General features: G+C 37.3%; 1 protein-coding gene across 2 annotated transcripts in view; it reads right to left on the bottom strand.

Moving 5' to 3' along the window:
- Positions 1-216: 216 nt before the first annotated feature.
- Positions 217-23827, bottom strand: part of LOC100892236 — a 44156-nt gene continuing 20545 nt past the window's right edge. For both annotated transcript variants that reach the window (XM_030978187.1, XM_030978188.1), the window contains 4 exons: positions 19817-20006; positions 13866-17457; positions 10845-10925; positions 217-5520 (listed from right to left, as the gene is read on the bottom strand). In XM_030978187.1, coding sequence (XP_030834047.1) covers positions 5261-5520; positions 10845-10925; positions 13866-17457; positions 19817-20006 — 4123 coding nt within the window. In that variant the 3' untranslated portion in view covers positions 217-5260. The remainder of the gene's footprint in view (positions 5521-10844; positions 10926-13865; positions 17458-19816; positions 20007-23827) is intronic.

The following is a 23827-nucleotide window of genomic DNA, read 5'->3' as shown; positions in this document are numbered from 1 at the left end:
ATCATCGTAATCATTATCACCATCATCATCACAACCATTATCATCATAAACATCATCATCGTCACCATCATCATAAACATCATAATCATCATCACAACCATCATAATCATCTTCATTATCATCATCATCATCATCATCATCACCACAACCATTATCATCATCGTCATCAACCGTATCACGATCATCTTAATGATGATGCAGTATTCATTTTGTGAATTATATTTTTATGGATAAACTTTATTTCTTTGACAAAATCCAGTATGAGAGATGGCATAGCAAGGTCATTGAAGAATACAATATTTGACACAAGGTATACTGAAATGTTCCTGATGAGATGTATAGAGATTCATGGATTCCAGCTAATAAAGACAAATTCCAAATAAAGACAAATATAAATAATAAACACAGTCAAGTAAATATAACAAGTAAACATATAGCAGTGGCTTTCTGCTAAAAAGTAAACATATATTGTAACATTCATTCATTGTTTGTGTAGCTAAAATTTGTCATGTTGTTTATCAATAAAGACTAAAAATGAAAACAAGTAAACATACATGAAGCAGTGGCTTTCTGCTGAAAAAAAATAATAAAAAATAATAATAAACACTTGTAAAGAGCAGTGGCTTTCTGCTATAATAACACTGGTAAACATAGCAGTGCCTTTCTGCTGAAAAGAAAAATAAATAATATCACTAGTAAACATACCAGTGGCTTTCTGCTGAAAAGAAAAATAAATAATATCACTAGTAAACATAGCAGTTGCTTTCTGTTGAAGACAAATATGAAAAATAAATAATAAACACTAGACACAGCAGTGGCTTTCTGCTGAAAAAAAAATAAAAAATATCACTAGTAAACATAGCAGTGGTTTTCTGCTGGAAACAAATATGAAAAATAAATAATAAACACTAGACATAGCAGTGGCTTTCTGCTGAAAAGAAAAATAAATAATATCACTAGTAAACATAGCAGTGGCTTTCTACTGAAAAGAATAATAAATAGGGCGAGTCCAAGGTAATGTCCCCTCAAATAACAAATTTTCAACTTAAAGTGGAAGAAATGTAACATACATCATCAAAAACCTAGTAATTTCAAGTTTCTGAATCAAAAAAGAAAATGTTGAAAATATGCAAATTGGTCTGTTTTCTAAAGTGTAATAACCTTTTCATTATTTTGATAGTAATCAACCACTTTCAAGATAACATTTTCTTCTACACCTGTATCTACATGTACATTAGTTAAGAAATAAATGAATCGATAAAAACTAACTTTTCTACGAAGAAAAATACTAAGGAGATGGCATGTGATAAGGAGCGACCCCAATTCAATCTCATGAGTGACCCCACTTGAACTGAGGCTGTGAAGACCACCCACCCCCCCCCCCCAAAAAAAAATGCACCAAGATCCCAGATGGACATACACATGCAAACAAAGAAGAAGATGATCTTAGGTCTGCTATTGAAAAACCAGTGGCAAAAATTAGGGTCTACAACTACCCCATTTTCCAAATTGGATTAAGCACTTAAAAATTTGACTTAAATGAATCCAGGTTGAAAAACTGAATCGTGTAATTTCAGCACAGTGATTTGAAGGTATACTTCTGCTTTGCTTAATAACTTTTATAGCAATATAAAAGATCAATGTATTAATAATTCTTCAACTCAAAACTTTTTATAACATATCCACTGAAACGAATTAGGAATTCTTCACTTCAATTCCACAAAGGTAAAAAGAAAACTCTTATTTTGGAGCAGGAAACATTTGGCTTTAGCCCTTTTGAAATCTAAGAAAAACAAACATAATCAGGACAGCCCCATCCCAAAGAATAACCGTAAACATAACACGTTGTCAGAAGTGCAAATGAGAAGTTTATAAGAGTTGAATTCAACTACTAATCAGCCTATTTGGGGAAGAAGGGGGGGGGGGGTGCTCATCTAATTTTAAGGTTTTAGAGGCAATTTCGATTGGCTACAGGGGTTTTAAAATTTGGTTTAAAAGTGTGCACTGAAAAGCAAGAACCCTTTCCCTATACCTCTTTTGTCACCAGGAATTTTTTTACAAGTCAGAAGCCCTAAACATTCTACATGGTTTTCCCCCTCTAAATTTAACACTGGATTTGGCTGGAAGGCAGCCCTTCCCCCTCTACCACAACAGGGAAAAGATGCCTCTTCTTAAATCCCCAAATTCCACAGAGAGCAACAAGGGGAAGGATACCCACAGGGGGATCTGCCCCCCCTTCCCATGCCACTGCAAAAAAAAAAAAAAAAAAAAAAAAAAAAATCCATTTGCCACCAGCTAAAACTTTTACACAACCTCAAAGTACATAAAATATGTTTGTTAAACCTTCAACATAAAGGTTTGCATCAGAGCAAAAACGTGTCTCAATTACTCCTAACTTGGAAAAGGACAACCCTTTAATACCCATATTTGTGTGTAGAACATGAACAGTTTTTGAAATAAAAAACATTCATAATTCACAATGTATTAAATTTTCGATTTTTTTTTTTCCAACAAAATTGTGGGTGTGTGTCAAACCACAAATTCGAAAATTGAAATTTATTTCACTTTCAAACCAATGGGTGAAAAATGAAGAAAAAAAAAATCAAAATTGTAAATCATTGAAAATTACGAATGGCCCGTAAAAAGGCATTTGCACTGATTTATATTTTCAATTACATCTTTGAAATCTTGTCTATGAATTGCAGAAGTACTGGCTTAAATTGGTAGAGAATTGTGAGCACATTTACTTTTTCAGGCAACAAACTAGAAAATTATTGTGTCCCTGGGCCACAGATGCCCTTGCTTCATGCATTCAAAATAATCTAATGAACTTTGGCCATTGACAAATTTGAACTTAACAATAGCAATACCCCAAATATACAAAGATTTATGAAAGGTTATTCTATTTTTCAGTCGGAAACCATGTTTTTAAATAATTTTGCATAAATAACGGGGTTTTCTGCATATTTAATGAGCCTTGACCTTTGAACTTTAGACATACACACCCAATATTTGAACTTGACCCGTATTTTAATACTTTCAAGCAACATGCCAAATCTGATGAAAATTGGGCAAAGATTTTTGGAGTTATTGGATGGAAACCACAATTTCACATTAAATAATGTTTTCTGAATATTTAATGAGCCTTTACATTCAACCTTTTGACCTACGAACCCAATATTTGAACTTGACCTGTATTTCAATACTATCAACCCACCAAATTTGGTGAAAATTGGGAAAAGATTTATGGAGTTATTGGACGGAAACCACAATTTCACATAATTAGATTTTTTGCATATTTAATGAGCCTTGACCATTGACCTTTTGAACTGTGGACCCCATATTCGAACTTGACCTGTATTTTCAATAGCTTTCATCAACCCACCAAATTTGGTGAAAATTTGGCGTCGATTCTTTGTGTTATTGGATGGAAACCACAATTTTGCATAAATAATAAGGTTTTCCGCATATTTTATGAGCCTTGACATTTGACCTTTTGGCATACAGAGCCCATATTTGAACTTGACCTGTATTTACTTCCCATCGACACCAAATTTGGTGATTTTTTGAGTTATTGGACAGAAACACAATTTTGCATAAATGATTTTTTTTGCATATTTAAAGAGCTGTGACCTACCTTTGACCAACAGACTCCATACAAAGTTGACCTGTATTTTATCATTCTGTAACTATATACCAAAAATTTTGAAATTCCAATCAGTATTTAAGTTACAGTGCAGAAAGCATTTGTAGCAAAATGTAGAACATTGGTTAAAAATCAAGGTCAAAGGTCAAAATTTGGGGCAAAAGTTTTGAAGATCTCACCTAGAGCCATCCCATAAAGAAAACAGAATCAAAATCTGGTGAGAAATGGCGAATAAGTAGCATTTTGATCAAACATGGACGGACAGACAGAAAGATGGACACACACAAAGGTACGGAGCCCATTTCGTAGTCCCCTGCTTGTTCGCCGGAGACAAAAAATATGTTAACATGTCATCAGAAATGTAAATGAGAAATTGGCTATTTACTGAGTTGAAGTCAACTACAAAGCTACAAAACAGCCTCTTTCGTTGAAAGGGGGGGGGGGGGAACTTGGCTATTAATAAGGTTGAAGAGGTAATTTTGATAGGGTGCAGGGGCCTTTAACAATTTTGTATAAAAATGTGCTACTGACAAGCAAGGACTCTTTGTTTTTTTCACACTTTCCTCACAATGTAATTTTACAAGTCGTAAGCCTCAAACTTTGTACCTAGTTTTTCCCCTCTACATTTAACACTGGATTTGGCTGGAAGGTAGCCCTACCCCCAACACTACAAACTTTAAATTCAACACAGGACAACAAAGGGGATAGGTTCCCACAGGGGGATTGCCCCTCCCCCAATGCTACATACTGCAGAAAAGCCCGATTGCCAACAGCTCTAACTGTTACACAACTTTCAAAGTACTTAAAAGAAGAGTCCACCCAAAAATAATATCTTTTCAATAGAAGCAGAAAATTTTTGTGAGCAGAACAACAAAACAAGATTGAGTGAAATCGGACAATTAATAAGAAAGTTATGAATGTTTGAATATTTAGACAAATTGGCAATTGATGACATCATAGGTGCACAATTGACCATTTATCATATTGATATCAATGTTATAAAATGTAACTTTTTACCCCCAAATTATGATTTCCTCAAAACTCTAACTGTAGGATATCTTCTTGGTAGGTATGTGGCCCCCTTTTTTGCATGTTTGCATTAGTACAAGATTTGTATCTTTCTGTAAAAATGATGAATTTTGCACTGTGAATATATATGAATTGAATGGTGAGTTGTGCACCCATAACATCAACAAATTGGCAACATCCCTGAAAATTTTCAGTGATTTGCCCGTTTTTTCAAGTCATTAATCATAACTTTGTTATTAGTTGTCCAATATTCCGCAAACTCTTTTGTTTTGCTTGCCAATTTTTTCTGCTTCTTGTAAGAAATTATTTTTGATCGACTCTTCTTTCAAGATCATATTATATACCTGTACTTTTGAAACCCTCAGCATAACAGTTTGCATTTCAGGGTAAAGTTACTGTCTTTCAAACAAATGCCTTCATTCGTGAACTTAGTGAACTGCAGACAATGAAAAATTGCCAGACTGTACCTGCCAGCACATCAGTTCAGCATTAAAGCACAGCTTCCCCTACAAGCAATGCTCAACCAAGAACATACAAAGAACCTCATAATTGTGGTAACATGCCTGACTGTAACACCTCATTCATTTAAAATTTCTGAAGAAATCCTAAAGGGTCTCGTTTTCTAATTTGGTTTCTCACGAAATCCTTTATATTTGTCCATGTGCGACCCTTGAAGATGCGTGGATCAGCTTTCATCGCAGAGATGATTGGATCCTTTCCACAAAGTTTTCTTGTTCTTAAGAAAATCCCCAGATGCCTGTTGACAGCTTCCTTCTCAGCATCACTCCACATCTTCTTTGTCTGGCGTTTGCTGGTGCCTACTGTTTCAGCAACATCTGTATCACCTTAACAAAAGGATATAGAAGATGAAATTCATGAAATTCCTACACAAATTCTGTTGTAACTAGCACATCAATGATAAGATGCTCATCAGGCATCCAACAAAGAAATGGATGCAATTTGTACTTGCAACAGAGTAGAACAGTAAAAAGGATGGATAAAACTAAAAAAATAAATAAAAAATAGATGGATATTCGACCATATTCAACCAAAATATATGCCGCCGCCGAGTGCATGATCAATAAAAAAGAAAATTACTATACAATAACCATATACATGTAGCAGCAAGTTTGATGTCAAACTGCCACACGGTTCTTGAGATATCAACATAATTTTTTTTTTACAATATATTGACCTCCATGACCTTTGAACTTTAACCCATGACCCCAAAATATCAGCATAATTTTGTCTTGTCATACACAACCCTCAACACCGAGTCACAATTTTATATATAAGATATTGTTATTTTTTCTCCACTAAGTGACCTCTGTGGCCTTTGACCCTGTGACTCCAAAATGGAATCAAATTATTGTCCCCATAGGATATGCTCTCACTCCATACTTGAGGTCCAACCGCCACACGGTTCTTGATGTAGACAAAAAATCTTATTTTCTACAATAAATTATCCTTTGGCTCCTTGACCCCAATTTACTAGCCAAATTTTTTTCTTCTTATACTTTATCATCCCACCAAGTTACAAGTTCATATGTCAAATTGTGTGCAACATATTGTAAAAAACTGTCTTTTTCAAAAATTGACCTCTGTGACCTTTGACCCCATGACCCCCAAATCAAATCAAAGTATTGTCCTCCAAGGATATACCTGCAGATCTTGAGATATCAACAAGGTGGTTCGCGGACCATGAGTCTCGCCTGAATTTGCGATCAATATTAAAACATGTATAAGAACTTTCAAAGGCTCAAGGCCTTATATCACTTGGCCTTTTGACCCCTAGATGACCTTTAACCTCATTGTGATCACCCCACATCTGGTATTACCCGAGGATCATTTGAACTAAGTTTCAAAATAATTGAGAAATAGAGAACTGCAACCGAAGTAAAGAAAACCTATAACATTTTTTAAAACAGACTATTAATGTACTAACAAATTTGACCTTTTGACCCCTAGATGATCTTGGACATCATCATCACTCTTCATCTGGTATTACCCAAGGATCATTTGTACCAAGTAAAAAAAATAAAAGATGCGACGGGCTTCTACAGAAGCCCAATAATGAGGCTTTGGCAAATGAGGTTGGCTTTTCACCTCTAAATTACAGACTCTTAATTGGCGTTTTCAAGAAAAATATTTACATTATCCAAAGAAGTAAGGTATCATATTTCCTTGTACCTTGAATAAAAACCCAAACAAATAATTAAATGAGATTAATTAGCCTTCTCATTTAAGAATACTACCAGATTCATTGATACCAGCAGCACAGGCCAGCACTCAAAGGGTTAAGGAATAGAGAAATGAGTGCATCTAACATTTTTGTAACCACATAACCTTATTTCACTTGACCTTTTGACCAACAGATGACATTTGACTTCATCATAATCATCAATACGTCACATCTTGTATTACCCAAGGATCATTTGTATCAAGTTGTATCAAAAGTTGATTGAGAAATAGAGAAATGAGAGCTTCCTAAACAAAAACTTTAACGGCAGACCTTCGGTAGATTTCCCGCTTATTTTTAGTATGCGGCAAGTCTACCAAAGGTCTGCCGGAAGGTGTCCGCATACTTTGTACTTTCCTGGGGTGCCTTTGAAGTTTTGCCAGATTTTTTTTAATTAGCAGAGTTAGTTATTTGACTAACAGAAAGAATTAAGCATTAATATGACAAAAAAGGGCTATTTATAAATCATCATAGACAAATCAGAGTAATGAGTTGATGTACTTACTAAGAGGTCAGTCCCCTGATGAGTATCCTCCCCCCCCCCCCCCCCACCCCACCCCATAAATGAAAAATAGGGGAAAAAATGAAAATGCACAAGAACTTATTCATATATTCCTAAACATAAACTAAAATAAGAAGAATGAGGAAGAGGAACAAGAGGACAAATAATGAAGTAAGAAAAAAATATATCATAAAACGAAAATGGGGATGCAGAACAATAGGAAGACGGGGAAGAGGATCAGACAGATGAAAAGCAGGTGAAGGCAAGGATGAATGAGAAGTTGAGGAGAAAGGAGGAGTAGGAGTAGGAGGAGGAGGAGGAGGAGGAGAAGGGAATATATAAGTGCAAAGTGGAATAGAAGAATAGTGGATGGAAGAAGATGGAGAATGAGCAAAGGGAGGAGTAGGGGGGAGGGTGGATGCAGTGCATGGAGCTGAGGAAATGAAGAAAAAGCAAGATCACTTTCAACTGCCCTAAATGTATACATCAGATCATTGCTATGCATTCATGAACTAAGTTTTTTTTTTACATGGAAATTTTTGATGGGAATCTGCCAGCCAGCAGTGTTATCATAAAGCAAACAGAATTAAATTCGGTTAAGAAATGATAAAGAAGCAGCATTTTTTGTAATATTTGAAATATGCACATAAATTAGCATATTTAATGAGTTTCAAAATTCTATGTCGAAGTTTCGAAGCCCCCACCCAGTGCTATCATATTAAAGACTGACTCCACTCCAAAAAAAAATTGTTTTTATTGAAAGCAGAAAAATCAGACAAACAGATCAAAAAAAGTTTGAAGCAAATCCAACCATAAATAAGAAAGTTATGATTTTTTTAATGAAATCTAAAAATTGATTTCAACAGTGATCTTTCATGCAAATTGGCAAACCTTGGTCATGTGTGATGACGTATATCATGCACTTCTCTGCAAGTAACTTATTATACCTTATTGTTTTATACCATCATTTGTTAACGCTTCAATGATAAACATAAGTCTCTTTCCGTCGATAAATGCACGGATTCATAAGCATGCAATAATTCATTTGTTCAAATATTGAAAAGCAATAATAATAAAAGCAATAATAATGGATTATGAATTTAATAAACAATAAACATAATAAAATTACATATTTCATGTTTTTTCTGCTTTCATTGATAAGTTTAGGTTGGCTACTCTTTTGAAATAACTTTATAAAATAAGCCTGGTATCCAAATATTTCTCATTGAAGATTTATATAATGACACAAATATCATAGAACAAAGAAATACATAACAATTAAAATAATTAATATAAAACATAAGAAATTGTAAAAACAAATACATAAGAATAAAAGTGAAAATCAATTTTTTTCTTCAAGATTGCAATCGTAAAATCAGTGGAAATATGTAAATAATAATAAGACATTATTTTATCATGTAATTATTAATAGATCAACAGTTAAAACAATATTTCTTATTATTTATTATAATTTATCTTAAATGTATTATATTAAATATTATAAATCCAAACATAATACCTTTTATTTTTCTACATGGAATTTATTAGCTAAAGTTACGTTCACTGATGGATTTGACCTTCATGAAGACGTCAATAAGAAAAGTGAGTTTGTGTTTAATAATTAAAACGGATTGCTAAAAGCAATGATGATGATAATAAGATACCATAAGCTAACATTCAAGTAGTGCATGATGTACGTCATCACACGTGACCAAAGGTTGCCAATTTGCGTGAGAAATCACTGTCAAAATAGATTTTTCAATATCATTAAAGGGGAAGTCTAGACGATTTCCTAAAAAATCTATTTTACGGCTTGAAAATCAAGGAGCATTCTGATACCACTTTCATCCACGGGCGTTACTTTTGTGATTTTTAAGCTCCAATTTTGTAATTGTAATTACAGGTAACTCCGCCTAAGTCGAATCTCTTGGGACCACAAAAATTTGTTCGACTTACGCGAATTTCGACTTAGAAGAAGTAAATAACACAGGTTTGTTGTCATTTGGTCCAGAAATTTATTTCGACTTAGGCAATTATTCGACATAGACAAGTTCGACTTAGGCAGAGTTGACTGTATTTCTAAAATAGTTCTCGCATTGCCAAAGTGCGATGGCCATGTGATGTCATTGTCGCACTAAGACTGCACATGTGCGAACTTTCTCCATTGGCTGTATGCAAGATATTGCTGTGACTTTTGTTTCAAGGGTATAGCTGCACAAATTTTATGAGTTCTTGGGGAAAATGACCACTTTTCCGATTCTGAAACCCTTGACACATAGGGTGATATATGCTCAATTGATTCAAGATATTTGAGCTGACAATTTTGATGTAAAAATGTAGAAATATTGGTGTTTGAACCTCAAGCCGTGGGATTTCTGACTGCTTGCTCAACAAAAGTGCGACACTGACGTCATGCGGACAGTGTAGCGTAATGCATTTCGGGTAAAACTGGCTCGTGCGAGAACTTTTGCTTATATCGATTTTCCAGTGATTACTCCTTTATTCATGGGTCTACAGAGTCAAGTAAGACATTTTCTGAAAGCTTGATTTTTGCCCTATATTAATTTTAAAGTAAATTATCGCATAGACCTCCCCTTTAAAGTAGCCATAACTCTGTTATTCATTGTTCGATTTGCTTCAAACTTTTTTTAATCTGTTCGTCTCATTTTTCTGCTTCATTAAAAACAAGATTTTTCTTGAGTGGAGCCAGTCTTTAAGCAAAAACGGAATTGAAATCGGGCAAGAAATGGCGAAGAAGAAGCAGACAACCAGACTACACCAAAAGTGGCACCTATTTCTCGTCCAGAACGTTGCTCACGCAAAGAAGCCTTTTTTTGTGATTTTGAAATAAGTGCATACACTAGCAGAGTCATTATGAGGCTTATTGATCATCATTTATCACAGGAATGTCAAGTATTGAAGATTCCAGGAAAAGGCAATAAATTCCAGAAAATTATTTGAGCTGCGGAAACTGATGGATTCAGAGTGCTGTATTTTTGTCTCCAAATTTGGTTTTGGTATTGCTTAAAACAAGTGTTAGACTGCAATATATCATATATGGTAACACAGCATATAATTTACTTGGTTTCATAGGAAATGCTGATGTTTTTTTGAGGTTTACTAAAAACTAAATTTTAGCTTCAATAGATTGGTATTTTTGTCATTCCCAACCTTTCCTGCAAGTTTCATCTCAATCCGTTAACTACTTTTGGAGTTATTTTGCACAAGGACAAACTAACTAAATAACTACCGAACGAACGAACACAAACCAACCGTAACAAAAAACATAACCTCCTCCATTGGTGGAGGTAATAAAGATAAACAGGCAAGCATTTCAGTACATGTAACAAGCTCTTTTCTCACTACTCAGTAAATTTACATTAAATTGCTAAAATGCTCATGAAGTTCTTAGAATTCTCTAATCTTACCTTTATCCTCTACCACGGGTGTGCACAACTCGGATTCACTATCACTTGCTTCACTTCCATCATCAGAACTGCACAGGCACTCTATAAACAATTTTTCAAAAGTATACAAGTCGACATTACTTATGTTGCAAGTTCTATCTAGGGAAGATAGGTACTACAACTTGTAACCACTTATCAGTACTAGGCCTGTTTCGAAAATATGTGTAAACGTGTACATGTCCATAAAAGTGAAACTAGAGTAGACATTTCACCTAACGTGTATACTTAACAGATGTCACTGAACGTCTAATAATAAATCTAAATCCCCTATGATAAACAAAAGTTTAAACTTTAACCTTTGCCCACCCTGCTCTGAGTGACCAAGGATGATACAGGTGAAAAAGTGAAATGCAAGTGACTGGGATTAATTGACCGTAAAATGAGCTTATCAAACCCAAAGAATTTTAATCACCAAAGTAACAATCCAGTTTTGTAAATAAATCATACCACACCCACTTCCAGGGATAGGGGCAGTTAAAGACTGGATCCACTCCAGAACTAGATGAATCCTCGTCCGCGCACGGTCGAAATTTATGCCTCCTCCATCACGCGATCAGAAAGCCCCACTAACACCAAGGGATCAAAAATATACACCGACGTGCAACTGAAAAAAAGTTCAATAATATCCTCAAAATCTAATCAGTTCATCCTCACCTACTTCTACATACTTGAGCCAAATTCGGTGACAATCTGTTCATTCGTTCTGATGTTTTCGCGGTAACAAGCTATTTTTGCTGATTTTTTTACAAGTTTTTAGGCCCCATGACCTTTGACCTTTGACCTCATGAACCCAAAATCTAATCAGTTCATCCTCACATGCTTATGCATACTTGAGCAAAGTTTGGTGAAAATCTATTCATTTGTTCTGAATTTATCGCGGTAACAATCTATTTTTGCTGATTTTTTACAAGTTTTTAGGCCCTGTGACCTTTGACCTTTGACCTCCTACATCCAAAATCTAATCATTTCATCCTCACATGCTCATGTATACTTGACCCAAGTTTGGTAACAATCCGTTCAGGCGTTCTTAAGTTATCGCGGTAACGAGCTTCGGACGGACGGACGGACGGACGGACGGACAACCCGAAAACATAATGCCTCCGGCACCACCTTACGGTGGCGGAGGCATAAAAATCTTGTTCTTATTAAAATCAGAAAAATCAGACAAACAGATCAACAAAAACAAAAAAATAAGAAAGTTATGATTTTTTAAAGGAAATTTAAAAATTGATTTCAACAGTGATTTTTAATGCAAATTGGCAAACCTTGGTCACGTGTGATGACGTATATCATGCACTTCTCTGCAAGCAACTTATTATACCTTATTGTTTTATACCATCCTTTGTTAACACTTTAATGCTAAACAAAAGTCTATTTCCGTCGATTAATGCACGGATTCATTAGCATGCAATAATTCAATTGTTCAAATATTGAAAAGCAATTATAATAAAAGTAATTATAATGGATAATGATTTTAATAAACAATAAAAATAATAAAATTTACATATTTCGTGTATTTTCTGCTTTCATTGATAAGTTTAGATCGTCTACTTATTTAAAATAACTTTATAAAATAATGATTGTGGTATCCAAATATTTCTCACTGAAGATCTATGTAATGGCACAAATATCATGGAACAAAGAAATACATAACAATTAAAATAATATAAAACATAAGAAATTGTCAAAACAAATAAATACATAAGAATAAAAGTGGTAATCCATTTTTTTCCAAGATTGGATAATCGTAAAATCAGTGGAAATATGTAAATAATAATAAGACATTATTTTCTCCTGTAATTAGTAATAGATCAACATTTATAACAGTATTTCTCATTAATTATTTTTTATTTATCTTAAATGTATTATATTAAATCTTATAAATCCAAACATAATACCTTTTATTTTTCTACATGGAATTCATTAGCTAAAGTTACGTTCGCTGATGGTTTTGAACTTCATGAACACATCGATAAGAAAAGTGACTTTACGTTTAAAGATTAAAACGGATTCTTAAAAACAATGATGATAATAATAGAATATCCGTAAGCTAACAGTCGAGAAGTGCATGATGTACGTCATCACACGTGACCAAAGGTTGCCAATTTGCGTGAAAAATCAATGTCGAAATGGATTTTTCAATATCATTAAAATAGTCATAACTTTCTTATTCATTTTCCGATTTGCTTCAAACTTTTTTTAATCTGTTCGTCTGATTTTTCTGGAGTGGAGCCAGTCTTTAATACTAGCCTTAGCTGTCATAATTGATAGTGATAACTATGAGCGAATAAGAAGATCTTATTACAGTGTACATGTACATGTGAACCCGTCCAAAAAAACCAAGAGTGTAAACGTTAGAGAAAAAAATCACTTTCGAAACAGGCCCTAAGCGGTACTATGACTATCTTTGTCAATATGGGTTTCTTTTGTCAAGAATCAGTTCATGACATGCTATACATAAATACCCATACAGTGTTTACTAAACGTAAATGTCCCCCAGATTATGTATCATACCATTTCCTGAAAAGATCTTTTTGCATGTAAGAAATCATCTTCTGAAAAGTACATATCAATTTCCAGAAAATAAGCATAATTTCTACTTTGGGGACATTTTCTGAGCATCATACCCTTAGATACATTCCGCCCAATGGGGTTAATCAGGCTAAACAATCTGTTATTGGTTCATTGGCCATACAATTAGTGAATCTTATTTTTTGGTCATGATGGAGTTGAGACTTTGTGTTCACGGACAGTACAAAGATACAGAGGTGCAGAGTCAAGACCAGTTTGCTAGATAAGAATTTAAGCGGCTAGAAAAAAAAAAGGCTGTCATACTTATATTTGACACCATTTTGTTGCTTATCTATTGCAGGTACATGTCATCCCCTAATGAAAAATTTTGTCTAAGCCATAAAATCCTGCATCTTGATATTTGTCTTAGGAACAAAGTTCTCAATTCCAACACTGGCTAAAATTTCATACCCTCATCAGATCCCACATGCACATCCTTCAGGCTCTTTCCAGCTAGACCACTGATGTCCCCACTCTCCATCTTCAGCAGTACTTTGGAGAGTTTAGCTACCTGCAGAGTTGAGTCTGGTAGGCGGTAATACTCTCGATGTGTCCGTACGTCATGTCCAAGAAAGCCTGCGAGTATGTCCAGCTCGTTGTCCTGCAAGTTCATTACTTGAGATACTGTAGCTATGTGTTTCCGAAGTCTGGTAGCTCGCAGAAGTTCCGGGTTTTTTGCTTCGCACCTTGCTGAATGATTTCGAAGAGTGTCTGTTCCACGCAGATGACCAGAACCTCCCGGCATACCAAACAGGTACTTGTTGTGATCTAAGCCTGCCTCTTTTCTACATTCAGTTAGAGTGTCAAGATCTGCCTTCATTTTGGTGGTTAAGAGAATAGGAACAGTGCGGGAACGTTTCCCAATTATTTCTACTCTCCATAGTGCCTTACACAGTGCCTTCTCAACTACAGACAGGGCCCCATCTACTATACATGTCTCCCCTCTAGCACATTTGTTGTAATCATTCAGTGTCATTCTTGACACCTCGCCTGATCGTTTTCTGTTGAAGACGATTACTTGAGACAGCAGGACTTCAGCTAATTTCACCCATGCTTTCTGCATTTCAGACCCAGACGACCTCAGTAGCTCTTCATGATTTGTCTTTGCCTGGTTTTGAAGGTACCTAGATAGCTTCACAACATCTTCTGTCAATGGGAGTATCTTGGGGTTGTTGCGTTTGGCTTCTTCAAGGGTTCTCAGAGCGTGGTGGCTCACCTCCCCCTCCCAGTGCAAACTGTACAATTCAGCAACTGCTCTGGATTTCTTTTCAACCGCTTCATCACCAGACACAAGAGCTTCCCCTCGAAGTATCTCAGTGCATGTCTTTAGACTGTGCCCAATCTTTAGAGCCAGGCTTGGAGTTGTGTAGATGTTATCGTCTCCATTGAATCCTGAAGCTTGTCTTGTAGCCTTAACTACGTCATGGAATTTCTTTGGGCATATAAGGTCTTCCATTTGAGCATTTGGCTGCTCTGTGAGAATTCTATATTCAAACAACATCCGTGCCAGCTCACGTAATCGCTGCCTAATATACCCCTCCTGGTCCCTGGTGTGTCCATGCTTCAGAGTCAGCTTTTCACCAAACAATTGTATTAGCCTGTCCGACCTGACCACCCTAGCTATGTTGTCATCCTTCATGGTGGCTAAAATTTCATGTGTTCTCTTGCTTACTCCAGGAGTGATAGGCAGCATCATTCTACTTGCCTTTGCAAGTCCAGTCCTTCGTTTCTTTTTAACGGGTTCATCAGTAGCATCTGATTCATCAGTTGCCTGGCTGCATTTGTGTTTCCACAGGTCACTTTTCGCAAAGTAGCCGTAGCATCTTGTGCAAGGCAAATAGTCTCGAGCATTAGCCTTGTATTTTGGCCGATAAACAACTATGAGTGTACCTTTTCCCTCCTCTAGAACTTTATGATTATGGAGAAAATTCCCGTAATTCCTCATGAGCGTCAGGAGCTTTGCACGTTTCTTTGGCTCTTTTGTTCCAAGCCATTCATTGACCTGTGGTTCATATTTGTGCTCTGTAGTAAGATGTCGAGGCAACTTCTTTTGCCCCACCAAACAAAAGGGACAGAACTGTGGCTTATCCCACCTGCGTCTTTCCTCTTCGTTTGATGTGCAGAGGACCTCAATGTCAGATTGCTCACATGAAGAGCTGGAGACCTTGGGATTTTGACAATCGGAAGATTCAGCCTGTTGATTGTTTGCCCCATTGGATTCTCTAGGCTCACAGTCAAACTCAACACTACCATCATCACTATCAACAACGGGGGAATTTTTTTTTCTGCGTCTAGTGTCTGGAATCTGCAAGATGTCATCAGAACAGCTAACATCACCATCACTTGCAGAGTCTGGTACATAATCAGGGTCATGTACATAATCGGGATCATCGGGTTCTGATTCTTCAGAATCACTGTCAATAATCACAGCTGTGGCATTAGATGACGTCACTATTTGGTTGGCACTGTAACAATTACTGGCAATTGGAAGTGTCTGCATGCTCAGACTTGCAGTGACTGGTGGCTCAACACCGGCAAATAGACTGGATTTAGGTGGTTGACATTCCTCCAGATGGGAGCTTGTATTACCAGCCGAATATGCCTCAGTGTCTGCAAAAGTAGAGGTGGCATGTAGAATTTCAACTCGTCTGAGGGCTTTACTGGGTTTGCATGGATCACTGTCTTCGTGATGGACACTCCTACTTTGCCTTTCTCCCTCATGCTGAAGATCCGGAGTGGCAGCATTAGACAATTCACCATGTCTAACAGCTTGGTCCAAAGGACTTGTTTCACCTAGACTGGCAGTGGCAGCTGGCTCAACATCGGCAGAGAGACTGGATTTAAGTGGTTGACATTCCTCCAGATGGGGACTTGTTTTACCAGCCGAATATGCCTCAGTGTCTGCAAAAGTAGAGGTGGCATGTGGAAACTCAACTTGTCTGAGGGCTTTACTGGGTTTGCATGGATCACTGTCTTCGTGATGGACACTCCTACTTTGCCTTTCTCCCTCATGCTGAAGATCCGGAGTGGCAGCATTAGACAACTCACCATGTCTAACAGCTTGGTCCAAGGGACTTGTTTCACCTAGACTGGCAGTGGCAGCTGGCTCAACATCGGCAGAGAGACTGGATTTAAGTGGTTGACATTCCTCCAGATGGGGACTTGTTTTACCAGCCGAATATGCCTCAGTGTCTGCAAAAGTAGAGGTGGCATGTGGAAACTCAACTTGTCTGAGGGCTTTACTGGGTTTGCATGGATCACTGTCTTCGTGATGGACACTCCTACTTTGCCTTTCTCCCTCATGCTGAAGATGCGGAGTGGCAGCATTAGACAACTCACCATGTCTAACAGCTTGGTCCAAAGGACTTGTTTCACCTAGACTGGCAGTGGCAGCTGGCTCAACATCGGCAGAGAGACTGGATTTAAGTGGTTGACATTCCTCCAGATGGGGACTTGATTTAACAGCCGAATATGCCTCAGTGTCTGCAAAAGTAGAGGTGGCATGTGGAAACTCAACTCGTCTGAGGGCTTTACTCGGTTTGCATGGATCACTGTCTTCGTGATGGACACTCCTACTTTGCCTTTCTCCCTCATGCTGAAGATCCGGAGTGGCAGCATTAGACAACTCACCATGTCTAACAGCTTGGTCCAAGGGACTTGTTTCACCTAGACTGGCAGAGGCAGCTGGCTCAACATCGGCAGAGAGACTGGATTTAAGTGGTTGACATTCCTCCAGATGGGGACTTGTTTTACCAGCCGAATATGCCTCAGTGTCTGCAAAAGTAGAGGTGGCATGTGGAAACTCAACTCGTCTGAGGGCTTTACTGGGTTTGCATGGATCACTGTCTTCGTGATGGACACTCCTACTTTGCCTTTCTCCCTTATGCTGAAGATCCGGAGTGGCAGCATTAGACAACTCACCATGTCTAATAGCTAGGTTCAAAGGACTAGTTTCACCTAGACTAGTTGGTTTGGTTGTAACAGGCTTGGTTGTAACATCAACCTACAAAAGTGGATAAAAAGGAAAATAAAGGACATTTGTACTGATTATGATGTTGATGCCAAAGAATTTGACGTATTTCTTATAAAATGCATGTTTGAATGAAAAAGGGACCACTTTGTATATAACAATAGGATAATTCAATACTGTATAAACAAAGCAAATTACACTCTTTCTATGGAAAATTACAGTGCAAGCGGATTTTGTGTAATTGTACAAAAATTGTTGCTCCCTTTGCCAAAAACTTGGCTTAACCCTATTCCCATTGGGGGGGGGGGGGGGCTTTTTTTGGCCCCCCCTCGACATTTTTCACGATAATTCTGAAACGTGAAAAGCTCGCGCCATGAATTTTTTTGACTTTTTAGTTTCAAGTCTCGCGCAACTTTTGAGACCAAATTTGCGACGACCGGGTATACGGTACCGACGCTATGCGCACTTGAAAAAAATTCGCCAAGCCAAATTTGAGTAAAAAACATGATTTTATGTACAAAGTCAAAGTAAATTGTGTTTTCACTAAATATATATAAATCCTTGTCTAATTTTCATTTTAATGGATGAAATTGATAAAAAATGTACTTTTTATGACTCTAATAATGTCCCCAACAATTTACCTCGGAAAAACAATAGACATAATAAGGCCAAAAAAACAAAGAAATACATAAGAAATTCACAAAAACAATAAAATACATAAGAAAAAAAATTTGATGGCATTTTTTTTCTTCTCAATAATCTGTCTGAAACATTACTAAGAGTATCTAAACCAAAATTCAGCACATTTAGAGCTTCATGAAGTGATTAATTACTCTTAATTAGAATTCATGCATAATTATGCATAATTAGTGCCTAATTAGCATAATGAAGGGATTTTTGACAAATTTAACTATGCAATCTAAGAGTTAACGTCACAGACTATGTGCATGCCGAATTTCGGCGCGAACACGCGATCAACGGCCGAGATCAGAGGGGGGGGGGGGGGGGGGGCCAAAATAGCCCCCCCCCCCCCCAATGGTTTCAAGACCCTCAAAAAGCCCAATGGGATTAGGGTTAATCCTTTACAGGCACAGCAGCTACTTGAAAAGTTGGGGGAGTTGGGGGAGGGGGGGGGGAGGGGGTGGGAGGCAAATGACCACCATAGGAAAATTAAAAGTATGCGGCAGGCCTGCTGCAGACTCAAAGTCAGCCGCAAGCACTGTGCCAGAGTGAGTCCCAGAACAAAACTTTGTGGAAGACTGTGCAGCATACCTCACTCAGAAAGCTGACCTGGGTGACATTGTATGACCAACCATTAAAAAATTTCTGTATGGAATGGATATTTTATTAAAGTCAAATAATATCCTCATATGAGCCAGAAAGAATACTGACTTCTGCTGCAAGTATGCCGCAAATATGCCGCAGGTCTGCCGGAGGTATGCCGGAGGTCTGCCACAGGTTTGCCGAAGGTCTGCCCCAATCATGCCACAGGTCTGCCGCAAGTATGCCACAGGTCTGCCGCAAGTATGCCACAAGTATGCCGGAAGTATGCCACACTCAGCCACAGGTCATGAATATTCATGATTAAAAGTGTGCCACAGGTCTGCTGCAAGTATGTCAGAGTCAGAGTTCTGCCATAAGTATGCCAGAAGTCTGCCACAAATATGCTGCAGGTCAGCTGTAGTCATGGAAGTCATGAATATTCATGATTAAAAGTGTGCCGCAGGTTTGCAGCAAGTATGCCGCAAGTCAGCCACAGGCATGGAAGTCATAAATATTCATGATTAAAAGTATGCCGCAGGTCTGCCACAAATCAGCCACAACAACTAATTTGCAGCTAAAACCTGCGGCAGGTCTGACGCAGACCTGCCACAAGTCAGCAGCAGGAGTATATCGCAAGCGCAAAACTTTCCTATGGGCAATGACCGCCGGCAAACATTTTGCAATAAGGGCAAAAATAGTTTGAGAAGTGAGAAGTGAGAACCTTCTTTTTTCATTTCCAGTAATAGGGCCTTTTCAGATGGCAAAGAACACCACATAAGATGTTTCAGTGCCACCATGTGATACAAAAGTGTTGTGAAACTCTTGCCACCCCCCCCCCCCCTTGAAAGTGAGGGGGCAGTTCTACCTCTTCTCCAATGCCGTCTTTAGCACTTTTGGTTAATTAAACAGACCGAAACCTAGCAGTTTGAAGTGGAAGATGATGAATTAGTGAATTAAATGATTATGAATTTAGAATAATTATAGAGGTGAAGGCAAGCAAAGTGGGTGATAAAACAATTATGTATCTCAAAGAGCTTGTAGGAAAGTGCATTTAGGGCTTCACAAGCTTCAACTGATAAGCATTGTTGAGGTTCAAAACAACATACGGATTTGAAACATGTGCCAGTACCTTGCGCCATGGGTAGTCATCCTCTCCATAGTTGTATCTAAGTTCAGCTCCTTGATTGATGTCAGTCAGTGCAAACAAACACAGATGGGGAACATTGTTGAATACAAGTTTCTTCATTCTGCAGTTGGGCTTGGTTTCTTCATCATTGATGTATCTTGCCAAGCAGCTCCCTTCACTTGATGCATCAATTCTGTTACATATGAGACAAAATATATGCTGCAATCTTTTTTTTTGCCCCAGTTTAGCCAAACCTGAAATTACATGTAGCTTAATAATACAAAAAATAGAAAATCTAAATTCCCCCTTTTTCCTAAAAGGGGTGAAAAAGGAAACACAAATTAATCTTGTTTAATCAGAAATGGGGTGGGTGGGTGAGGTTCCCCAAAAGTAATGGGAAAAAAAAAATCAAAATTTCAAAACTCTGAAAATTAAAAATGGCCCATGATGTAAAACATTGGATCAAGCAAACTGTTAAATGAAAGGATCACATATCGCTTGCGTAATCAATACTGAAAATATCCATATATCCATTTGCTTTATCCTAGTCCAGCTCTCAAGCATGGCATAATTACTAGTCCTTGCCATATAACAGATGGATGTTTCCATAAATTCGTGACACACTCATTTTTTGTGTCTCCTTTGGGGAATTCCGTAAAATGGTTAACCCAGAGCTCAAATTTTCAAATGCGTCAAATATGTTCAAATATTATCTCAAACTAAAGTAGAGGACTTATATTTACATAAATATATGATTAAACAGACTTTTGTAATGAGATTTAATTGAAAACCCAGTGTCTGAAATGGTGTGAAATTTTCACAGATTTTTAGAAAAAGTTGGCAAAATGTATGTTAGTCATTTTCTGACCAGTACAAACATGAAATCTATTATAAACATGTTTTCATTTATGTCCAATGTAGAGGTTTTAAAATTAAGTACAACTTTGAGTACCAAACTCTCGTTTTGATACGACAGCTTGTACAAAGTGGGGTACTAATACCAATGTACGTCCGACACCGAAAACATCTATCTTTAAATTTTCTTAAAAAATCCAGAGCAAGTCTACCAGGTAATTAAATAAACTAGAATAAAATGTGAGTTTGTTAAAAGGAATGTACCAACCACCAAACCTTTACTCCACGTTTCCTTAAAATTGAGATATAATGGTGTCTGAGGTACAATGTACATCCAACACCGCGTACATCCGACACCATAGGGGCACTATATGTAGTAGGTCATGTGTCATAAGGTTGCCCACTAAAAAGGTGGTGCTGTTACACTTTTCTGTTGTTTGCTGATGTAATTACTAATTTATTTCTGAACAATTAAAGCTTTGCCAACAAGTTCGGTATCATTCTGAAGCTTAGTTAATTGGCTATCTACAAAGGTATCTACAAAGGAAGTTTCAAAGTCATATGTTGTTCTACGGTGGAGTTATAACATTTTTAATAAGAAACATCAAGGGTAGTGCCGGAAGCGGTGCCACGTGTACAAAGTCAATGGCAAAATTCAAACTTTTGTGCTATTTTTTTAAACCTTAATATCTTTGTAAATACATGAGGTATGAAGGCAAATATGGTTTTATATAAAAGCCGACATGTCCCTCTTTATTATTGATCAATCAGTGAACATTAGGTTTGTCTGATCTTGGTGCCCAAAATTTATGAAATACACCCTAAACTTGCATATTTAGGGTGTTGTCACTTAAACTTTTTGGCTCAAAATCTCTATTTTTCAATATACTAAGAAATTTCTCTCAGACATGTTTGCTATCAAACCAAAACCTTATATTCATTTAATATCAAAGAGATAGGTTTTAACAGATTTAGGGTGTTCTATAGCCAATTAATGCCATTTTCAAGGGTTGGAACAGCTGAAAGCTGCATTCTGTGTACAAGTCACTATAAATTTATGGCATTTTTTGAAAAATTGAATCATCTATTTTTCTGGGTTTACAGTAAAAAAAAAAAAAGAAGAAAAACCAAGACAATTATATATTGTTGAAAAGGTCTAAGTGTCTTCTAAACAATATGATATTTTGGGGGCCATGTGAGGATGTGCAAAGTTTTTATGATCGGGACAATAACACAACACAAAAAAAAATCATATTTTTCAAAGTCAAGGTCATCCAACAATCTCCTCTTCCACCTAAATGGGTTTCTGAGTGCAGATTTGAATTCCTTATTAACATGACGAAAATTCAGTGTTTAAACTTCAAACCCCCTTTTGCTCTCCACCTCTACCAGACATCTGAGATAGCAGTAAACCTAGAATAAACAAAAGCGCTGGGCAATGTAATGGAGAAGCGACCTTGACAGGGAGAGAGATAAAGCATGATTGAGGGAGAGATGAATGGTGAAAAAGAAACCTGCACTGGCCTCGACGGGTTAGTTTTCAGAGTTGAAATTTTTAATATTTTTGCCAATTCTGGGTCATTTCACTTCGTTCAAATTTTCATTTTGGTTTTCATCTACATCCTGAGTGACTTTTGGACATGAAATTATCTTAAAACAAGTAAAATATATATTTCCTACTTCTCCTTTCCTTTCAGGCAGAGCCCCAGTAAGAGTTTGTTTACTCTATTACGTAAGATAGTGAAGAGTGCAGCTGCAATCTAATACCATAATCTCTCTTCCGCAGCTGATAAGGCGCTGACCACATTTTAAATGAGGAGAACGAAATCGGGGTTCCAATTCCCCACCTGATTAGTCCAGCCTCTGTACCGTTTTCGTTTAGCGCACCCAATCAGCTGGTAAAATAACACACCCTCAACGTTGAAAGTAGACCTAGCCATTCCTCTAAATCTGGGTCCTGAATTCGTGTGGACGGAAATTTGGGGATTGCGCGATCAGTGGAGAGACCGCGATGTGTGTGGGGGATAAAAAAGAACGAACGGACTGAATCTGGACTACCACCTGATATACATAGGATCCTATGTAAAACTGGTGGGGTATTTTTTAAACGACATATTTTCGTAATGAATTTCCTTTCAGAAAATGTATACGTTTTATATGATAAGGTCTTACTTTTTGAGATATAAGGTTTTAACATACATGTACAACATAAAGTGTACAGTATGAACAGCAAAATTACCATGTACGTGTAACGCGATAGTGGGCGACCTCATGTCGAATGACCAATAATGACATGTAGCAGGGCATCACATGCACTAGCACTAATGACATGTATAGCAGGGCTCCACACTAGCACTGGTCCACTGGTCCGACGGTTCGGGACCAGCACAATTAGCTGCTGGACCAGTTCATTTTCAAATTTGGCTGTATTTATTTAAAAAGAATGGTTAAAGGTCCGACAAGCGATTATTGACTTGAAAAAAATGCTTAATGTGGAGCCCTGCATGTAGTAAAAAAAAGTATAATCAGGTTATTTGAAAAACTATGATAATCACAGATATATGTAGGATTCCTGTGAAATAGCGAAAAAAAATACACGGGAGCGACGGGGCGATTCGGCCCCGTAAGCCTTAAAATTGCAACCGTTAAGACCAACACGGGGGCAAAAAAAATGAGATCACATGAAAAATAGCCCATGGCCCCACTTTCTTCGAATCTGAAGCGGAGCGAAAGTTTGGCCAAATTGTTTCCTTGCTTCTTTTAAGCACTATTTCTGCAGTACTTTGCGATACGTTTTTTTTCGATACTTTTATTCCGCTAACGTTAAATTCTGCGGGTTATATGGCTATTTTGGAGATTTGTACATTAACACAACGCTCATTTTCGCTGTGCGAAACTTCCATTATTTCACCTACACGAACTGCAGGATCAGCGCTTCTTCAGCTTGCATGCATTATGCAGGCGTAAATTTGCGTCTCACATATTTGATGAATGCGTTCAATTGTGCACGCACAGACTGTATACTGTGCATGTTGTGATCCCCGAGTATTCGGAGCCGGTGTGGTTGTGATTGCAAACCACCTCTGAATTCAAAGTCGACATCGATCACAAATCACGATGGACAAGTTAGTGATACAGACTGGCATGGTTGATGGGCTA

The sequence above is a fragment of the Strongylocentrotus purpuratus genome, unplaced genomic scaffold (assembly GCF_000002235.5).
Source record: "Strongylocentrotus purpuratus isolate Spur 01 unplaced genomic scaffold, Spur_5.0 spur5_scaffold_1, whole genome shotgun sequence".
NCBI lineage: Eukaryota > Metazoa > Echinodermata > Echinoidea > Camarodonta > Strongylocentrotidae > Strongylocentrotus > Strongylocentrotus purpuratus.
The sequence above is the reverse complement of the archived record's forward strand: the minus strand, read 5'-3'. Positions and strand labels throughout refer to the sequence as shown.